At 32.0% G+C, this 22,560-nt stretch overlaps 1 protein-coding gene and 1 non-coding gene across 3 annotated transcripts in view; one reads left to right on the forward strand and one right to left on the reverse strand.

Moving 5' to 3' along the window:
* Positions 1 to 12,343: 12,343 nt before the first annotated feature.
* The window catches only part of LOC130449029 (carbonic anhydrase 9-like), a 45,042-nt gene continuing 34,825 nt past the window's right edge, over positions 12,344 to 22,560 (forward strand). For both annotated transcript variants that reach the window (XM_056786663.1, XM_056786662.1), the window contains exon 1: positions 12,344 to 12,563. In XM_056786663.1, coding sequence (XP_056642641.1) covers positions 12,491 to 12,563 — 73 coding nt within the window. In that variant the 5' untranslated portion in view covers positions 12,344 to 12,490. The remainder of the gene's footprint in view (positions 12,564 to 22,560) is intronic.
* Positions 16,112 to 16,183, reverse strand: Trnap-ugg (transfer RNA proline (anticodon UGG)). The gene has a single exon. It is a non-coding gene; the product is annotated as a tRNA-Pro (tRNA).

The following is a 22,560-nucleotide window of genomic DNA, read 5'->3' on the forward strand; positions in this document are numbered from 1 at the left end:
ATTTTTCTTACTTAGGTTGATACATTCAGCAGATCTACTCTGGTTATAGTTTCCCAGAAGAGTCTTTGCCCGTCTCAGCCCCTGCAGGTTATCCCAACAATTGGTTTTGCTCCTATCTACATTCTTTTTTATTGTTCTATAGCTGATACAACAGAAGGGTTCGAGTTCCATGAAGGGCTTGTCTGCCTCCGCTTTAGCAAGCTTATCAGTTATTTCATTTTCCTTGGCTCCGATGTGTCCTGCAATCCATTGCAGGGTAATTTTATTTTTTTTGCCTTAAGGAGTTTGGATTTTATGCTATCGGAGCTTAGAGCTCTAATAGCTGCATGACTATCGGGCAGGATGATGATCTCCTGTTTGCGATAAATCCTCTCTAGATTAAACTGTACACATTTTTCAATTTCTGTTTGAGAAATGCGAGGTGCGCTGCCCAGGCTTTCAGGGTTTTTGGTTCTGTGCCCGTATACTCACATTCCAATTCAGTCTGATGTTTTTGATCCATCCGTATATCATTTTATGATATTTCTGTTCATTTCTGGTATGGTGTTTTGATCCCATTTGCTTTTTCAGTTTATTATTGAGGTGAAGGTGAATATAAATAGAGTTCAATTATAATGTTTAAAAGCTAAGCACGCTCTTCTACTATTAACGCCTTATTTTTCGAAGGTAAATTATCAAAATAAATAAATCAAACAGCCCAAACATTGACATTTCCATCAATTAACAAAATATTATCATTACTAATACATAAAATAACTATTTTGATGCTTTAAAAACATATGTCGCCTCAATAAATGTCAGGGTTCCAAAAAAACATTGTACAGTTTATGTCGCTGAATTTCTACAGCAAAATGTTTTTTTTATTGTTAAGTATTTTGTTTTAAAAGTATAATCAAGTTGAACAAACTTGTTTGAATAAGATTATTTTTCGATATAAAATCTCTTGAAGGTTCATGATTGAAAATATTAATCGATTCAAATAAATACTTTTGTTAATCTTTCTTAAACCTCTAAATTTCATAAATTGAATAAATTTGAACTAAAATTGATTTGTTCATAATATTAACTACGTTACACTAATGCACCTGTTCTTTTTGAAACCATATATTGATCAATATATTAAGCACAAACAATATTGGTATAGCATTTTCAATGCCCACCAAAAGAGGTGTCGCTTGTAGGGATGTTCCGTTTGAAATGATTGATCACAAAGACTCATTGCCTCGCTGCCAATGTCTTGCATATAAGTCTGTAAATTCAGGCCTCTTTCTATATAGCAGCTTAGAGTTGGACAGAAATGCTCACAATAAGCCTTCAAAATATTCTGTTATTAAATTATATCTAACTAAATTCTGTCTATTAAGTCGAGGGTATTACTGAATCAATGTGGTGGTTAGCTTCTTTGATAATTGCTGCTTTATTTTCATCTTCATATCAAAAGTTTCCGCATTATTACCTCTAAGAGATAATATTCAAAGTTCAATCTACTGCACTCATATACACAGAAAAACGGCTTATACTGTAATGTTTTTCTTGAACTTTTTGAAGCTGCTTTATGGAAAGGTGTAATAATCTTAGTGCACTCACCCATCTCTCGTGTTATTTATAACTGCCCCTATTTCTGCAATGATAAATTGTTGCTTTAGTTGATCGAAATCCAACTAAGAATTTTTCCTCATTCCATATCAAAAAATGATTTTTTCTGTTTTTAAAATTCCGTAGAGCCCTTGGAAACAGTACTAATTCTTGTAGCTATAAAATATTTTACATCGGTACAAGTATTATTATTTGTTCCTATTTAACTGAAATCCTAGACAAAAGTAACAACAACATACAACCACGAATCGCTGACATCAGGAGTAAAATTTTTAGAATATAGATATATAATAATTAGTACATCATAAACTACTTTTATATAATTACGTGACATATTAACTACTTTTATTCAAAACAATTCATCTATATATATATATAAAAGAAAGTCGTGTTAGTTACTCCACTCATAACTCAAGAACGGCTGAACCGATTTAGCTGAAAATTGGCAAGGAGGTAGTTTAGAGCCAGGAGAAGGACATAGGATACTTTTTATCCCGTTCGACAGCATTCCCGTGTGACTTGACATGAAACGTCATCAGTCACTATAAAACGTGGTATAAAAAAAAAGAATCAGACTTGGAATAACAAAACGCAAATGACAGCTATGTAATTGACGTATAATGACAGATATGTAATGACGTATGGATGACAATTTGATATTTGTAAGAAATCAATAATAAAACTATTTCTATTAAATAAATAATTAACAATTATAATGTAATGATAGTGCTATTGCCCATTCGTAAAAAGTGAAGTGAACTATAAAACTCGGGATGGTTGAAAATTTGAGTTTTTAGGTGAAGTGAAGTTTAATTAATAATGCCGCGACCAAGACGATCGAATCTTTCCCGACAAAGCCGTGATGCAAGAAGAATACGAAATACTGCAAATGAAAGGACTGAAGAAGAACAAAAAATTGCACGTGAACAGCGCCGCGATAATATGGCTCGACTTCGTGCTTCTCAATCACGAGAGCAAAGTGAAGCTGCCCGTGAAAGAGCTCGGTTGGCAATGCAGAATCGTCGAGCGAACAACCGAGGTCAACAAATAGATAATTAGCGACGCAGAACAAGATATTTATCAAGTGCTGATTTGAATCGAGCGGCGTTTCAATACGATTGCAGGAATGATTACAGCTTGCATCCTAGCGTTTGCATTGGGCAAATGGACGTGCTGAACAACCTCCAGCAACTACATTGACCAGTTTTTTTGCAATCTGCCAAAGCGATCAGTTGTCACGAACTTTGCTTTAGTCGGAGATGCCACGTTATTATACTTGGAATGCTTCATCGAAGAATTTGTAAAGACGGAAGCAAGGCGATGTGGTTCCTGGGTATCCAGATGTGCGTTCTACTGATGCTCTTGGTCGTATGTATACAGTTCATCCAAAGAATAACGAATGTTTCTATTTGCGGTTGTTGCTGGTAAATGTGCGTGGGCCAACGTCATTTGAGTCACTACGAACTGTTAATGGTGTAATATTTCCAACATATCGTGCTGTATGTGAAGAATTGAAGTTATTAGAAAACGATAGTCATTGGGATACGACAATCGCTGAAGCCATTATCTCTGCATCTCCAAGTCAGATACGCACATTATTCGCTATCATAATTTCGACATGTTTTCCATCAAACCCATGTAACCTGTGGCACAAATACAAGGATAATATATCAGAAGATATTTTACATCAAATTCGTGTCAGTTCCAGAAATCACGATATTGAGATGAATGAGGAGATACATAATCGTGCTTGACTCTCGATCGAAGATATGTGTTACCTCATGTGCGGTAATTTATTAATCAGGTTAGGAATGCCAGCACCATATCGTGAAATTAATGACGCATTTAATCGAGAATTCGAACGGGAACGTGAATATGATCACCAGGAATTAGATTTAGTAGTTCAAACGAATGTACCCCTGTTGAATTACCAACAAAAGGAAGTTTATGATACTTTAATGAAGGCAATCGATGATGAAAATGGTGGTTTATATTTCCTAGATGCTCCTGGTGGAACTGGCAAGACATTCCTCATGTCATTAGTTTTAGCAACTGTTCGGGCGAGATCTAACATAGCGGCTGCAGTTGCTTCTTCTGGAATAGCAGCCACATTGTTAGAAGGATGCCGTACGGCACATTCAGCATTCAAATTACCGTTAAATCTTCAAACTATTGAAGAAACAACGTGTAATATTGCAAAACACTCAGCAATGGGCAAAGTTTTGGCGGTATCGAAAATCATCATCTGGGACGAATGCACAATGGCGCATAAACGTGCATTAGAAGCACTTAACCGAACATTAAAAGATTTACGCAATGACTCGAGATGTTTTGGAGGAGCAATGATTTTACTGCCTGGCGATTTCCGCCAAATACTGCCAGTAGTTCCAAGATCTACAGCTGCCGACGAAATAAACGCTTGCCTCAAATCTTCAAATCTATGGCGCTATGTGAAGAAACTGCAACTGACAACAAACATGAGAGTACATTGCTTAATGATACATCTGCTGAAGATTTCTCGGAGCAATTGCTGACTATGGTCAAGTACCTGTCGATGATTCGAGCGGATTAATATTATTTCCAAATAATTTCTGTAATTTTGTCTCATCAAAAGACTTATCAACAATGTATTTCCAGAAATTATTTCTTACTACAAAAATAATGAATGGTTGAGTGAGCGAGCAATTTTAGCGGCTAAGAATAAAGATGTAGATGACCTAAACTACATAATTCAAAATAAGATCATTGGAACAATGCATTCATTCAAATCTATTGACTGCGTCACAAATGAAGATGAAGCCACCAACTATCCAATTGATTTTTTAAACTCTTTATACGTGCCTGGCTTACCACCGCACAATTTACGCCTAAAGGTTGGCTTCGTAGTAATCATGCTTCGAAACATAAACCAACCAAAACTGTGGAACGGTACGCGTTTGGTGGTTAGAAAATTGATGAACAATGTAATTTACGCTACGATAATGATAGGAAAATTCAAAGGTGAGGAAGTTCTCATTCCGAGGATACCGATGATCCCAACCGACATGCCGTTTGAATTTAAAAGACTTCAATTTCCGATACGTCTTGCATTTGCCATGACCATCAACAAATCACAAGGCCAATCCTTAAAAGTTTGTGGTTTAAATCAATCTAGAACATTCATGTTTTTCCCATGGTCAATTATACGTGGCATGTTCACGGGTCGGAAGACCATCTGCGTTGTTTGTTTTTGCGCCTGATAATAAAACAAAAAATGTCGTGTATCACAAGGTACTTAAATGAATAGCAACCTATGTACTAAAATACAGAAATAATTATGAATGATTAATGTAAGTATTTAATTTTTTTGTATTTTTTCCAATTAAAAAAAAACTGCTTATTTATTGCCATTAAGGCGGAACAAAGTTCGCCGGGTCAGCTAGTTACTTATAGAAATAATAATTATAACTATTATTATAAGGTTCACACAATTTGACACCATCTCTCAATTACATTACCGACCTAGCGGCCATAGAGTGAATGCAAAGTGATTGCTGGTGCGATTGAAATGGGTGCAAAACTGTATTATCGAGGCACTTGAGCGCAGCTGGCAAATTAGATAGAAGACCGATAATGTTAAGAATCCTTCGAGGAATATCTCAACGGGAAAAGCCAAGTGTTCAAAACTACATCCAAAAGCAGCATAAATAAATCCTGGGCGACCTCAAAAGACAAATTAAGAGGGAGTTTTGCTAGGAAATTGCAAGTATGTACTGGAATGCATGTCGTTGCTAAACTTTGACTGAGAATCTTACTGTCAGAGTAGGATCAAAACTCCTTCTAGTTGATGGCTATCTAGCTTGAACCCTGATTAATTGATGATAAATGAATTCCAATTCACAGCTAAGATGATAAACTATAACGTATTCAACACGCATCGCCTACAGAACACCTGACGCTGAAGTGTATACTTTCTGTCACAAGCTACTGACCTTAATAGAGTCCTCACCTCTAAAAAGCAGTGTGTGTGCTGGTCAAGAATGACTACAGTCAATTGTTGATTCTTTTTGTATGATCATGCAGATAACGGCACCAACCGGAATAAGACCAGCTCTAGTACTATAGAATATATCTTGACATCGTATAATTCGGAATCCAACGATTATACTGTCATTAGTTCAGGTCTCTCTGATCATGGAGCAGTGTGAACAGATTTTCCATATGAATGAATCCAATACTAAAAAGTGCTTCTCGCAAATTATGCCGTATCTTTTCGGAAAAAAAGTTTTCAAAACTAAAACTTCAAGCACAGTTTTCAAAGAACTGACTAGAACATACTAGATTCATGAAAACACTAACTAGTCTGGTATCCAATTTTTTCCCCTCAGGCATATTAAAAATAAGCAGAATGAACTCTGGTCCATTAAAGGTTTACATATATCTGCATGCGAACTTTATCTCACCTAAGAAAATGATTGAATAATGTAGTGAAAATAATAAAATTCTTGAAACTATACAGAAAAATTTATCATGTGACTGTAAAAGCTGTCAAAGATATTTATTATAATAGGAGAATCGCCAATTCTCGTAAGTCACTTTAAAAGACGGAGATGGATAGAAACAGACGCTAGATACGACAATTGATTGATTTTTTAATTGATCGTTCAAGTTACCATCTCCATGCTATGAGTATCACGGATAATACAGAATATTTCTGGTGTTTGGAGAAGGAAGAAACTGCAGACCACATCATCGGTTAGTGTCCATAATTCACTCGTCTAATGTTTAAACACATTGTCAAGTTTTGTTATTCCACAGAATAACCTCAAATAAATATTATACCTCTACAGGGATTTCAAAAATTTATTGGGGATTAAAGTGAGAGAAGCGAAAAACTTCCCAAAAACCCTACACAAATGAAAAACCTAAGTGGCTTTTTGTCTGCAACAGATCCTTACTGCAACAGATTTAATTAAATTATTAAGTCTCAAATATAGCTGATAGCAAACAAAACATATAGCTACTTTTCAGTTCAAACAGAATATCACAACAAAATTTTTGATATTTTTCGCACATATCTCCTATGCTGTTATCCAATCTTCAGATTTTTTCAATTATTGGAAAATATATACCATTTTAGATAAGATAGCTAATCGAAAACGTACCGGAAAGTATAGTCATCTGGAAAAGAGTTTCACAAGGAAGATAGAGAGCGTCAAATTTCACAGAGAGTGTGGTCAAAACATTACCCTCTAAAGCGGGATGGTATACACAAGCTATTTTTAAATAAAAAGAGTCTAGTGATACTTTTACGTGATTTTGGTTGCCTATATATTAATTTTCAATTCTTGAATTCAATTTAACTCATTTGAAACACATTTATAGTCTATTAGTTTAGATTTATTTTCATGAACCATAATTATTTGTTTTATCATATAAAATAAAGGAAAATTATCTTACCTCAATAATAGTATGATAAGGAGGTATTTCCCATACTGTCTACTTTTAGGAGAAGAGTTAATAATTGATAAGATAAGTAGATAAATAATTTATTATTCAACTGCGTCTGTAAATTAACAGGGAAAAAGTGCAAGACAAGTAAATTAGATCCCCGAATTTTTTAAAAAAAATGCATTTACAAATCTGTTTCTATCCAATGAAATTTGAAAGTGCAGACAATGTGTGCTATTAAAAATAGAATTATTATTAACAGTGGTATGTTGAAGAAAGAACTTATGGAGCTGTCCGGATTATATTGGAGTAGCATTCAAAAGAGAAAAAACAATAGCCCACAAAAATATATACAATTAAAGAAACAAGAGGAATACCGCAGAAGAGAGGCCAAAGGAAGATGGATGGATGAGAGCTGTCGTGAGATGTAAGAATTAAACAATAAACATGATTACTTTAATCTACTTAAGAAAACTGAAAGAATTAACTGTAAATTTAATGAAAAAGATATCAATAAATCACAACAACACTGAAGGAGAGATCCAGTTGACAGAAGGTGACAAAAACAGACTTGGAAAGATTACATCAAGCGGACATACGGAAGAGCTATGTATTCTCAAGTCCGAAGTGGAAAACCAGAAAAGCAGCCGGACCTGACAACATTCCAATAGAATGCTCGAAGGCTTTGGACGATAGTAACTTAACTCATCATACAAAATTGTTCAACAAAATTTATAAAACAGAAGAAATTTCAAAAGACTGGTTTTAATCTGTATTCATTCCTATGCCTAAAAAGAACAGCACTTAGTCCTGTGACGAATATCGGATGATCAGTTTGATGAGCCACACCCTAAAAGTGCCTCTAAAAATAATCGAGCAGAGAATATATCGAAAATATGAGAGAAACTTGATGAAGAAGTATTCGCTATCACAGTACTACTACAGAAGTGCAGAGAATACAACAAAAATTTATATGTCTGTTTCATTGATTTCCAGAAGGCCTTTGATAGTCCATCAAGTCCAACATGATAAACTTATAGAGAATTTAACAACTATGAACTTAGATCCATACGATTAATGAAAAATATCTATTACAATCAAACGGCAGTAATGCGTGCTGAGGACAGGAAGACAGACGAACTCTGAATTCAAAAGGGAGTTCGTCAAGGCTGCGTTCTTCCACCACAACTATTCAATCTATACTCTTAGTTTGTATTTCAGAAAGTGCTAGAGGAGAGAAATGAGGGGGTAAATATCGTAGGAACATTCATCAACAGCTTAAGATTCGCCGATGATACTGCTATAATGATTGAGAGTGAAGAAGATTTTCAAATTCTATTAGAGAGGATCAACCGAGAATGTGAAAATGTAGGACTCACTATATATATATTGAGAAAACTAAATTCATGGTGATAAGTGAAAACCAAAATTGTGGCAGAGAAAACTATAACACCAAATGTAATTCCTTTTGAAGTCGATTATGAATCAAATTTATAAGACCTCGAATAACTAATTATAAGTTTAAAAAAGTTTAGTGAGTTATTGAATTCATTTTATCTCCTTTTCTGTATTAGATATTTGATTCAAATTTTTAAACATGATTCCACCTATAAAATTAATTTAATATCTGTAAATTGGAAATGTCCATCAACATCCATAGAATAATACAAACTATTTTTAAAGATATTGCATAAAATATGTGCACTTCTACCATGATACCAATTAAGATTTAGAAAATTCCAAATGTCTGCAAATAATTCAAGACGCAAAAGTATAAAGACGCAACATTGGCATTATTTGAATTGAGAAAACGTAAATTAGGATCATACGTAACAAACCAAGAAAATAACTATATTTTTGTAAACACAAAGTCAGCGATATTTTCAAAACAAATAAAAATATTCAAGGTAACCAGACGTCCCGCTTGCTGCAGTAAAAAATCCCGATTTATCGTGTCGTATCCCCAAAATTCCCTTGGGCTCAACCTAATGTCCCGCTTTAGTATTTGGATTCAAATTTTGATATGAAGAAAAGCCTCAAAATAAATCAAAGCTAGTAAAAGCTATTCATTCCTCTGATAAATATCAATAATTTCGTACAATATTTTCAAAATTTATTTTTTCATTTATATCACTTATTTTTATATAAGTCTAATAAATTGGTATTATATTTTGTGTGGTTATGAATACAAACTGTTTTACAATATAAATTTTTTCGGACCAAAACCCGGCTTTGTGTCCTGCTTTGGTGCTTAAAAACTATGGCCACCTTAAGAATATTTCAAAACATAAGATGATTTGGTTCCTTCAACTGTTCATTACGTTGTTGATTAATTAGTTGCTCAGTTATTCATATTTTTGTAAATGAAATAAATAAAAAGTAATTTAAAAATTTTTTCCAGTGTGAAAAAGATGCGGTAGGTTTTCAAGAGAAATAAATTAAATTTTCGTAATTTTGCCATTTCAAATTATATACAAATTTGAAATAAAAAATTGAAGATTTTGATCTCTCATAACCATGGTAACGCCGAGCTGAACATGTACAGAAGTAAAATCTAAAAACGTTTCCATCCATATTTTAGTAGGTATTCAGAACATTTTCTTGGAAAATTAGTAATAATGGATTATTCATGTATCTATAACTATGATGTACACTTGAAAGATATTTTTCGACAAATAGTGTATAACTATCATGATGCCAATTTGATGCCAGCATTGGACACTAATCAGAACAACATTTTTACGTATCCAGGGTATGACTGTGAATGTTCAAACACACACACTTTTGTTCTGTAACGGAGTGTGGTTTTAGGCATAGAAGACTTTACAACAATTCATGACGCATCGACTAAAATTGACAACAATATTTGCAAAGTATTAAGACATACCGGGACTCAAATACTTGATAATTTTAAAATTATTATCACGAAGACAGGACAGTGTCATTATTTGAAAATGGCTTACCGATATTCTCCTACCAAACCAACCATCAAACTAAGTCATTGTTATAAATAACGCATCTTATCATTCCCTAACATCAAACAAAACTCCCAATATTAATTTTAAAAAGTATGAAACATTAACATTTATTAAAATTGGGAACTTAAAATTTTCTTCTAAAAGACTCCCACAAGAAAAGTAACTGCAAATATAAAAAGTTATAATATGAGAAACGATTATGTTATTGATAGTATTTGCAAAATGACAAGTTATATAAAAAAAATTGATTGTTGATGGCAAAAAAAACATAAAAAATTGAAATTCGAGGTAGTGATCCTATGAAAACTATGAACCATTTCATCTCTTTCTGACTGACCCTTTCTGATTCTATTATAGCAATATTGTCCATATTATTGTTTATTGCCATAACTTACTAATTTCAGCAATGGAACGTCACTAATGGTGGCAGATTCCTTTGTTATTTTCAAATTTTATCATATTTTCTACTCATCCAAGTAAGAATACAACAGAAATAAATGATTTTGGTCGGCAAATCAAACTTTGTAGAGTGTAAACAATTTTTTTTCGAGACGCTTTGGAAATTCTAGAGAATATTTTCAACGTCAAAAAATTGATACTATATTGTATAATAAAAAATATATCTTCTCCTATTTTTCATTGTGAATAAGTCAGGGATGGGTAAATGAATCAGTCCTTGTATGTATCATTACAAGGAATGTTCATAGTTCATTTATATTAGTTTCATTTCCATTGTTCTCAATAATAGAACTTAGAATAATAATAATAATAATAATAATAATAATAATAATAATAATAATAATAATAATAATTAAAACAATAGAAGCTTTTAAGAATGATAAAAAGTGAATAAAAATTAAAATAGGATGAAACACATTAAAAAAGGAGAAGAATGTAATAAAAATGGAAACTGGTGAGTTTTTAATGGTAAAAAAAGGTTTATCTCGATTTCCGGTAAAACTACTATCTCCGATGAAGAATAGTTAAATAGCAAAGTTTTTGGTTTTTCATTTTTATCTAATACATGAAATATTTTTTTTGGCAAGAACTTATCTTTTTATGTCACAATACTGTGACATATACTATTTCTGACTTGATATCGGAAAAGCACCCTAATTTCCAACCGAATATTCTTCCATCAAAATATCGGTTTTTTTTAAATATATTAATATTTGTTTGTTGAAATTTCTACTTTTTGATAGTGTAACGAATATTACGAAAAAAACGAATAATCGAAAAAAACCTCGCATCCGAAAATAGTTTTTTGTACAATTTTTGGATATTTATTGGAATTTTATATATAATTAGCGTGTAAAATTTTAATAAGTAACCTAAAATTATACAAATTAGTCTTCCTATGTGAGTTTTTTTTTTCGATTTTTTTGCCTTATCTGAGAAAATTTATCATATTGATAATAATTTTTTTCACACCATCAGAAAGTAGGAATTTTGACAAACAAAAAAGTCACCGACTTTTTAAAAAAAGTTGATATTTTGATGAGAGAATTTTCGATTGAAAATATTATGGCATAATTGAGACATAAAATGTTACGTTTTCGCCAAATTTCGCAAAAAAATGTTTTTTGTTAAATTTTGTTAAAAATCAAAAACTTGGTTATTCCAACTTTTCAAATAAATTTTCAGGTTATGTGAAAAAAGTGTGAATACAAAAGTTTTAAAACTTTATATTACCTATAGCTTCACAATTTGACTTATTTTCATAGTAGTTTTACAAGAAACCGTTTTTTCCTCCTTAAAAACTCTTCCCCTTACCCACCTCAAATCTCCCGTAAATTATTTTCCCTTTTATTTCTATAATATTCTCCTCCTTCTTCAATAGGTTTCCTTCTACTATTACTTTTTTGGTTTCAAAAATTATCGATCTAGGTCTATAAAATTGCTATAAAATGTCAGTATTTCGAAACAGTTTTAGGCTATTTCAAAAATTAATAAGCTATGTTTATATCTTCTTTCATTGATAATTTTCTCTGGTAGTTATACTTCTCCATTTTTGTTTTGACACAATATATTTCTTTCCATATACTAAAAAAATTGCATTACATACATAGAAGAGATTCAGTATCAGTTTTGGGTAAGTTTAAAATATTATTCACATAGTTCGAGGAAATGGTTCATCGAAAAGTGTTACTGAAATTATTCGAATGATTTGTGTTCTACTTTTTGGATAAACTATATTTTTTTGTCGTTAAAAGTTACCTCCATATATGACAGAAATATATTAATTAAGCTCTTATTAGAACTCTTACGCAAAATAGTCATAAAAGATAAATAATCCTTGCCTTGTTTTTCTGACTCATTCACTAACAATCAACCTTCTTTATAAGCGACGCCCATGGTCACTGTTACTATATGTGACAAATATTGAGGTTTCGCTGTAATAACTGACGTTCATTCACGTTCCAGATTCAGCGAAGTGCCGCCGATAAGGAATCTTGAAAATTTTGTCAAATATACATTTCATAAAAATGAGTGAAATTACTTTTAAACTACAGTTAATTCAATTCGTGATTTACAGTGTGTTATTTACTTATCAGCTAGGTAAGGAAACTTGTTTTAATTTTAGTTTTGATTGTTTCAACCCTATCAAGTTATTCATTGTTCATTTAGTTTACTTATGAATGAAATTTTTTTTAAACTTCGAAAATGTTACTGATCTAATTGTAAATTTATTCAATTGAAAATATTAGCGAGATAAGATGGACGAATTTCTTCACTTTAGCCGGTTATCTATAAATGTCATTCAAATCTGAAAAAGATAAATGCTGGAGTTTCCTAACAAATTTGGGAAACATCAGATTCTCCTCCGAAAACCAAAACATGTTTCGAAAGTTAATTTCTGGCAAGTTTTCTAAAATTGCTTTGACAAACCAATTTTAGTTGGTGTTAGGGATTAATTCTAAGGAAGACTTGTATGGAAGTGATACAATGAATTAAGAAGCACAAAATGCAAAATATTTTGAATTTCAGTAACATATCGACAATTTGAAGTGATTGAATAGATTAATTTTAAAAAAATTCACCTTCACAAAATAGTGTTCTAGTTTTGATATATTATGAATAAACATTAATACAATTATTCAAAAATATATTAATAAGCTGTCTCCGTCTTCTCCTTTTTCTTCGTCATAAACATCTTTTCAATTTCCGAATGCTCTCATTCCACTATTTTGGAAGCCTTTCCTTTTCATTTTATTAGTTGGTGTTCACTGGAATATTTTTTTTTATTCATTTTCATAAGGTGCCTGAACTACGAGTACTTTAGCGATTCTATTTCAATCATAACGCATTTCCTAAGATTAATTCTATAATTAACGATTGTGCTGAGAGAAGATATTCATTTTCATTTCCGCATTGTAAATATTTTCATAGTTATTGTAAAAGTTTTGTAATATTTAAGTTGAACCTCGTTGAAGACTACGATTTTTACCATTTTCAATGAATGAATACCCTCAGTTTTAAGTATTTATTATATCCATTCCCAGTGAAATAGGTAAGTGGGAATTTCTGGAACCGTTGGTGATATTCATACTGAATACACTATTCCCTACCACCTCTACGCCAACACTCACAATTATACTGTCTGACGCGCGTTTCGATATCCATGTTATCGTCTTCAGAGACTGAAGGTAAACTCAGTTTACCTTCCTACACTGTATGACGCGCGTTTCGATAACCCTTTACCTTCAGTCTCGATAACTTGGTCAATGAAACGTGCGTCAGACAGTGTAATTGTGAGTGTTGGTGTAGTGGTGGTGTAAATAGTGTATTTAGTACTGAGGTAGGTATTTCTTCTAGTTTTAAAAGTTTTTAGTAAATTACTTTTGATGTTGTGGCGCCCCGGACGTTCTATCAACTCGACCTCAACTCTTTTTTCAATTTCCGAATGCTCTCATTCCAGGATTTTGGAAATCTTTCCTTTTCATTCTATTTTTTGTCATCTTTTTTTTATTCATTCTCATAAGTTTTCTGAACTACTTTACCGATTCTATCTCAATCATAACGTATTCCCTAAGATTAATTCTATAATAAACGATTGTGCAGTAAGATGTTCATTTTCATTTCTGCACAGTTAATATTTTCAACGTTATTATAAAAGCTTTGTGTTTAACCTCGTTGAAAACTAGACTACACTAATACTTATATTACACAATTATACTGTCTGAAGCGCGTTTCGATAACCAAGTTTTCGTCTTCAGAGAATGAAGGTAAACCCAGTGTATCTTCCTACACTGTCGGACACGCGTTTCGATAACCGTTTACCTTCAGTCTCGATAACTTGGTTATCGAAACGCGCGTCAGACTGTGTAATTGTGAGTGTTGGTGTAGTGGTAGTGTAAACAGTGTATTCATTACTGAGGTAGGTGTTTCTTCTAGAGTTGAAAGATTTTAGTAGATTACTTTTGATGTTGTGTGACAAAAAAATTATTTGGAGCCGAACCTATCAACGCGACCTTTTGGCTGGATAAAAATTCATGATTGTTTGTTGATGATTTTACACTGTTCAAAGGCCAGTATTGCCGATTTGCCAGGAATACGAAATAAAAAAGTAACCATTTGCTTCGATGTGCTTCATATGCGTACAACTTTAATTGGATTTAACTTGTCTTCAAATACAAGCCTCAAATGCATTATTTAGCAAATTCACTCAACATTTCAATGTACCAGTAGAAGCAAGTCTTGTTTTTGTAATTGGATTATACGGGATTCAACGGAAACAAATTGCTTTCACGAACAAAAGATAATGTAGTACATTATTGAAGCTAGTTAAACTAATGACTAAATTTCATTTGATGATCTGGTTTAATTATTTCCAGCATACCATCGGTATTCTCAGGCAAATCGACATATTTTAGACAGCCTATACTGATTCAATTCAAGAGGCATCATTGACCACATTTGAATTCATTATACCAGTTTTTTACAGTACTATAGGAAGGAGCTACACTGATATATTTATTGATGTCTCATGTCATTATATTATAGGTCGAAAATTATGAAAAATAATAATTGAACGAAAGTGTTCACGCGTTAATTCATTTTTTTTGTTAGTAACTGTAATCAACTGCACTAATCAACACACTAATCACGACGAAAATGTTGTGGTAAAGGTTAAGTTCATTAATGTGAAGTATACACCGGACATGGCAGTGTTACCAAGGCCAAAAATACGACAACCCTCTCGAATGTTAACCTAAGAATACTGTTGCAGCTCCCCAAGTATTGAAATACATTGAAATGATTTTTATTTATGCAACGATATAAAATATGCTAATCCTATCCATATAATTTGTAAATTACGATTTATAGAGTTGAATTTATACCGAGGTCAAACTGGATTACAAGGAAAAAATATGTAACCGATTAGATGATAGATGAAAATATTTAAATTCTGAATTCGATCTGTAGAATCCCATTATAATATATTATTCCATATAGAATCATATTTCCCCTATTTTCGAGATATATTTTCCAAAATTCCACATGTATTGATGATAAATTCGTTCCATGAATCTAGGGTATATTCGAATATTCACATTTACTAGATTTGTCCATCGAATTCGATGGTGGCATCTGGAAAAAACGGAGAGAAAACTTATATATATATATATATATATATATATATATATATATATATATATATATATATATATATATATATATATATATATATATATATATATATAAGTACACCCTGTATAATTACAAAATAAATTGGGTGCTGTGAAATACATTGGGTTTTCCCTCTAACTATAACCAATGTGCAAATTGTTTTTATATAATTGTTAGTAACAAACCGTCAATAATTATTGCTAAGTAAATCAAAAAATTGATTCTCATCAAGTGGAATTCATAAATGGTCTAATCAATTCTACAGTCATATGATGGAAAAATTATCGTCATGTCAAGTATCGTTATCGAAATTGATGCTGTTTCGTCGATTTATACATTCAGTAGTTTCTGTAATTGGGCGCTGACATTTCGGTTTATGGTTAGTATTAACTGTGAAATAAATTTAATTCTTTAATTGTTGAAAGGATTTTAAAAAGTAATTTTGAAGCTATATAATATTAAATTGAGAAAAAATAGGGCTCAACCGGGATTTGAACCCGGGACCTCTCGCACCCAAAGCAAAAATCATACCCCTAGACCATTGAGCCGCCAATATATTAATTCAATTTAATATACACAAAAAAAATTGTTGTTTCATTCTTTGTATTATTAGACATAAATAAATAGAAATGAACCATATTTTTATTATCTACAGTCGAATATCAGCTCATATTGAGACCAATTCAAGAAGAAAAAGTTAAATGCTCAATTTTCGTAAAAGAAATTATTAAAAAGAAAAAAGTAGCTATAATCCACAAAACTAAAATGCACATCATACGCACAAGCAGCTTGCAGTTATTATACACAAAATAAACAAGTAACACCATAAATGAATCAATCTACCACCAACTCTAATAAAAATGTTGAGCAATCTCATAGAGCACATGCTTAATGTGCAAATGAGTTTAATAGTAGTACACAAAAAATAGAATAGCTGCTACTTGAAATACCAGTTGCTCTCAACAACTTTCACAATAGCTCAAAACACAGACCAGCACTATCTGGGGATTTATAAATGAGTTACCATACAAAACACACAATTTAAAATATTATGAAAAGCAAAAATTCCAAAAGACCATGGAGCAAGAATTCTCCAATAAACTAGACAACAAGATCTTTGTAGGAGGAGACTATAATGAAAAACAGAAATGTGAGGATCAACATAAATATCATCATAAAACGGAGAACTCTTAAAAGCAATAAAATCAAATAATTTGCAGCATATACCTACTGGGGAATCAACGTTGACGCTAGCGGCACAAAAGGAATCTATATCAAGATATGCAAAATAATATCTTTGTTAGATTTGTCATCAGAGAATTCAGTTAATTTGATAACAATTCATTCAAAGATCACAAATCAAGAAAATACCCTCCTTACATAATAATAAATCAGCTTGGAATCTATTAAGACATAAATTAGATTCCCTAATTTCTCTATCTATCAAGAAGCCGACAGGAACAGTGGTAAAACACCTTACAGACAAAATACAAGTAGCGTCTTGATTTGCTTCACCTGTTTTCCTCATGCCGCTAAGGCAAAGTGATAATTCACTAGTAGTTAAATACCTTGATATTCAACTACTTGTATGAGACAGACAGATTGCAATACTGGGTCGTAAATCTATCAATCTATCACTTGACAACAAATCGATGCTTGACAATATCATACTAAAACCTATATGGCATACAATTATAGAGTGCTGCGAACAACTCTGACATAATGTAGTTATTATATTTTGATTTCTAAGGCCAAATTTTTCTGTTGTGTGACAATTTACATTTCAAGCTCTATCTATAGAAACACGCCAATTATGAGGAACTTACTATTGACAATGAATGTTATTAACTAAACACTCAATTATTTTGTTGGGAAAAATCCTATCGTAACTTTAGTAAAAGCTGCGAAACATTTTTCGCCTTCTGGTCCAGATATAAGTAATTCAGACAGTTCTTTTGTCACGTAAAAGTTTCTTTCTAATTCTTTTAACATGTTTTGGTCAAAAACTCTTTAATCGGATAATCTAATCGCAGACATCTGATTTCTATTTCAAGTATCGGCTGTAAATGTTAATGGTAAAGTGTTATGGTAGCCTATTGAAGTTGGCTAGTTAATAAAATTGGGCAACAGACCTTGAAACTTCTGGAAATTCCGTAGACAAAACAGTAACGGTGAATCTGCGGTTTATTCTGTCAACTCATCTTATACACGACTCATTCTCCGATGGATTTCTGGCGAACATGTGACTATAGTACAACGCCGACTGATGCCTGAATAAAAATGGTGGAGTGTGTAGTGCGAGAGCTTCGCAATCACCTACAGCGCATGCCCGCTTTCTTCTGCCCGCGTAGCGTCTGCACGGAGCCATCGGAGGTTGCAAAAAAACAACCCTCGTATATTTATTTGTGCATGCGTTGAGAGATTCTCCCTGAAATTTCAGCCATTTTCAAATGCTTAGTTTCTGTTTGTCAATAGTATAAGAAAGTCATTGAAACGATTTTTCTGATTTTCTGAAATGGAACGTATCAAGGTGTCATTAAATATTAGTTTTTGTCTATTATTTGAGTAGCAGCAGAATTCAAACGTGGTTGTTCACCACTCATACTGTCGGATTAAGATTATAGGATTCAAAAGGCTATTAACATGGTTAAAGAACAATTTTGCCATAGACTAACTGAATAATTATGCATTCTTAAGCTATCCATTGTGGGGTGCCGAGTTGGTTACTTATAGCTACAATTCTGAAATGAAAAAAATCAAGAGTGTGAATTGCAAAGGGCAAACCTGCTACGAAAAAGCAATGAAGGTTTTATCAGCCGGAAAAGTTAGAGCGACCATTTTAATTGTTCATTGACTATATTTAAAGAGGTAAAACAATAACGCATCATTGCTTAATAAGATAAAGGGAGAAATTGCAAAAAAGCGACGACATTTGAAGAAAAAAAATCCTTTTTATACTTACAACGCACCTTCTTACATTTCGCTGATCGCCATGGCCAAAATCTCGAATTGCACTTAGAATTGGTTGACCAAACACCGTATTCATCAGATCTGAGATCAGAGATTTTTTATGTTACTTAATGTTTCACTTACAAGAGAGAAATATTACTCAGACGATGACGTTATTTCATACGTAAATGTTTTGTTTCTTTGGTGGGTCGAAAACTTTTCATGCAACCCTCGCACAAAAAAGCTGTGTACTAAAAATATGAGCTGTTTGATGAGAATAGTTGGTAGATTTAAAATTAGTGAACCAATATCTACTGAAAAAAGCAATAAGTAAAATTTTGTAACTTATTTATACGAGAACAGTGAAGAATTTGTGGTAGATTTTCGTCTTCTTGCTTTTATTAATTATGAATGTATATAGTATGAATTCTTGTTTACAATTAAAAAAAAAACGAGAAATATCTCTAATTTACTCTAAAGCATTTCTTAATAAAATACCTTGTTATTAATTCACAATTTATTCAAAATTAGAAAAAATTATACCTTCTCATTCAATTATCCTTGAATGATATATTTAAGTATGTTCCACAGTTAGTTGACTATTCACTGAACCAAGAAGGGAATAAAAAAAATTAATGAAAACATATAAACCGTAAGTAATTTAATTGTTTTTTGGGATGAAACATATATGTTCAAGTAATAGAAATAAACTGTTATGAAATAATACTAGTTACCTAGGCTACACAAGGAATCAACTATCGTTAATATCTATAGGATAGTCATAAAATAATAGATAAAGAACCATTTTTAGAGAGAGTCGTTTTCCACTCATAGACCTCTTTAAACAATAACAATATATTTTCCTTATGTAAGTAACAAGACGTTCGATAGTATGCAGTTCAATTAGAACTATTTGATTGTGTTTTAATACCTCCTGTAAGTATTTTTAATAAAAAATAACAATGTATGATAATTTTCTTCAGAATGTCTCTTTGTCTAGAACGGTTTACTTGGCCTGTACAACGATCTAAAAATCTACATATCTCCTAAACCATCAATTTGTTGAACAAAAAGTGCCTTTTTGTTAAAAAATCAATTGAAAAATTCGTTTATGCTATACGAGTATTTAGATTGTACAGGTTGTTCTCGTAAAAATTAGGAATTGTTTACTATTGAGCCTTAGCCGCTCTTGTCCTTCAGATAGTAGTGTAGAATTATTTATAGCGACAATGACACTACATGGACACACGTAATAATCATCATTGAAACTCATAATGTTCGAATGTATAATTTCTAAAATATACTCAAATATAAATTCAGATTTCTCAACTTTAAAGTCCCATAAGTCAGAAATGAGGGGTCGCATGAGAAATTTTTTTTGGCACAGCATTATTTTCTTGTTATCTACTCCACTACTGTATAGCATCACCATAATATAATTCAATTGCTTTGTCAACATTTATGGAAATCATTTTAAGTCGATAGAAGTATTGATTGTGTACCGTGTGGAACGAACAATTCGTGAGTAATTTCAAATTTTGATCAAAAATTCCATCTCATAAGAAGAATAATAAATAATAATTGACTGAATCCATATTCACAAAATTTATAATGGAATATGAAGTAATCATATTTGTATGTTTCTGCTAGACAGGTATTCTATGTATTTGGCATAAATTAAAATCATTAGATGGAATATTTTTAAAACAATTTCGCATTATTTGTGAATAAGTTTATGATTATCTACTGTTATCAGCTTTGTTTGCATGAAAATAACTTATTTTTTTTGTATTTATAATGTGAAGTACTTATTTTTAACGCTTAAATTTATTATTACATGTTATTTTGAGTAAATGAATTTTGATTACATACATTCAATAATATTATGTATTTTATAGACGTCTTGAGAAAAACTAATTCAGATAATGATAATATTTCGTTTTGTATAAAGTAATATGATATATTTCAATGAGTATCAATCGATAACAACTTTATTGATTTCGAGTTTAAATATGATTTCAAGACTTTTAGCCCAAATATACTTCCATATTACTGACACCTTACTTAAGTTAAGCAGGCATCACGCTACTTATTAATTAGTTCATCCATTTACGATTGCAGGAGTTTAAAAGCAGTATAGATCGAGCAAACCAGATATACTTTACGTATTTAAAAATTTAAAAACCTGAGAAAATATATGAGGCGGTTAGTATTATTATGCAGTCAAATAATTGAATAACTTTATGCATAATTAGATCAATTGCATTTTCTTTTTCAAAGAGAGGTTGAAACCTCTAATCTAATAGTATCTTTCCATTTTATTTTCATTTATCAACTTTATACAAATAAATATTGAATAAGAATACGTAACGAAAATGTTTACAAGGATTTTCAATTTAAAAAAAGTACTAGACGTATACTGAGTCGATTTTTTCCTGAAAAGCGAATATTCAAAGCAACAACCATGAATAAAATTGATTCTTTGACCAAACCAAAAGAAATTATTCCATGTTAAATAGTCTTCGGGTCATGACCTTATTACAATCAAACCTTTTCTACAGCTACCTAAAATAACCGTCCAATTTAGTGGGAATTATCAAAAATAACTAAGCTTGGTAAATTAGATAGAGACGTTTCTTCCTATAGATCAATTAGTTCAATTCTAGTATTGGTATAATGTTATAAAAGTTAGGAGTGATCCCAATTATCATTGAAAACCAAGTTTTTCGAGGTATCAATTCGGATTCCGGGAAAAACATGGTCTCATCAAGCAAGTACAAAGAATAATACGACCTGGAAAATAAAAAGTACTGTTACGGAATATTTCTCGTTGTAAGTTAAGCCTCCAATAAACTCTGACATTTGAGTCTACTTTATAAAATGTGTAAATTATTTCCCCTAAATTATATAATAAACACTCAACAATACATAAAAACAACGCAGGAGTGCACTTAAGAACGAAAATATCAAATTGACTAAAAAGAAGAAAATCGCCATTAAAAAAAAAGAATGAAAATAGACACGCTTTACCAGAATATGATGAAGAGGAAAATAATATTCTTTGTTTTTACTACAACGGAAAATACATGGAATCAAATGAAGGATAGGCGCGTGTTCCCACTGTGGGAATTGGGCACACTGTAGCTGTGCTGGAGTAGAAGATGAGGACGATGAGGCAGTGTTTATTTGCGAGTATTGTGGTCAAAATTAAATAATTCTCTCATCCCCATCTTGCCTCAGAGGGTACTCCGTCTTACCCTACCAAGTGCTAGTCTTAGCGCCGGGGACGGTAGTGAAAAAGCACAACAAAGAAAGTTCTTTAAGTAATTGAACATGCTATTTATATACATCAAAAAAACAATATACACAAAAATTTATAAAAAACGTGAAATTAACCTGATTCACCCGTGGCGAATCTCTAGGAGCAGCGTAGCTCCGCTGAGATGTAGGTGTTCGAGGTCTACTTGCTTCAATGTCCCGATTCAGAGTAAAGTTCTCTTCAATACAGAACGTCTCGACTTGGTTCGTGTAAGGAACAATGAGAAGAAAGAGGGATGTAGCTAGTTTCTCATAAAAAGTATATCCAAGAGAATTAAGTTAATTGCATGCTATTAGCACATTAAGAAGGTTATAAAAGGTAATTTGGAATTTAAATGCTAGGACACATGGAATGGTCGCTACACTTCTATACGCAGCAGATTCAATCACATGAGATAATACATTTAGTACAATATATGCCGAAGACACTATTTCAGTAGGTTATCAGTCAGATACTTATCACGAATTCTTCGAAAAAATTTCGATAAACTGCAGCAACTTGTAAATGGTTCCCCTGTCACAATCAACAAGCATGTAAGGGAGGAAGACCAGTTTCGTGTAATATATCTAGATAGGAGACCTTCTTGCAAGAAACACCTCTTCATGAAAAGTAGAAAATTTAGGCAACTATATTAATTAATTGGATGAAAATCATAGT

The sequence above is a fragment of the Diorhabda sublineata genome, chromosome 9, assembly GCF_026230105.1.
Source record: "Diorhabda sublineata isolate icDioSubl1.1 chromosome 9, icDioSubl1.1, whole genome shotgun sequence".
Classification (NCBI taxonomy): domain Eukaryota; kingdom Metazoa; phylum Arthropoda; class Insecta; order Coleoptera; family Chrysomelidae; genus Diorhabda; species Diorhabda sublineata.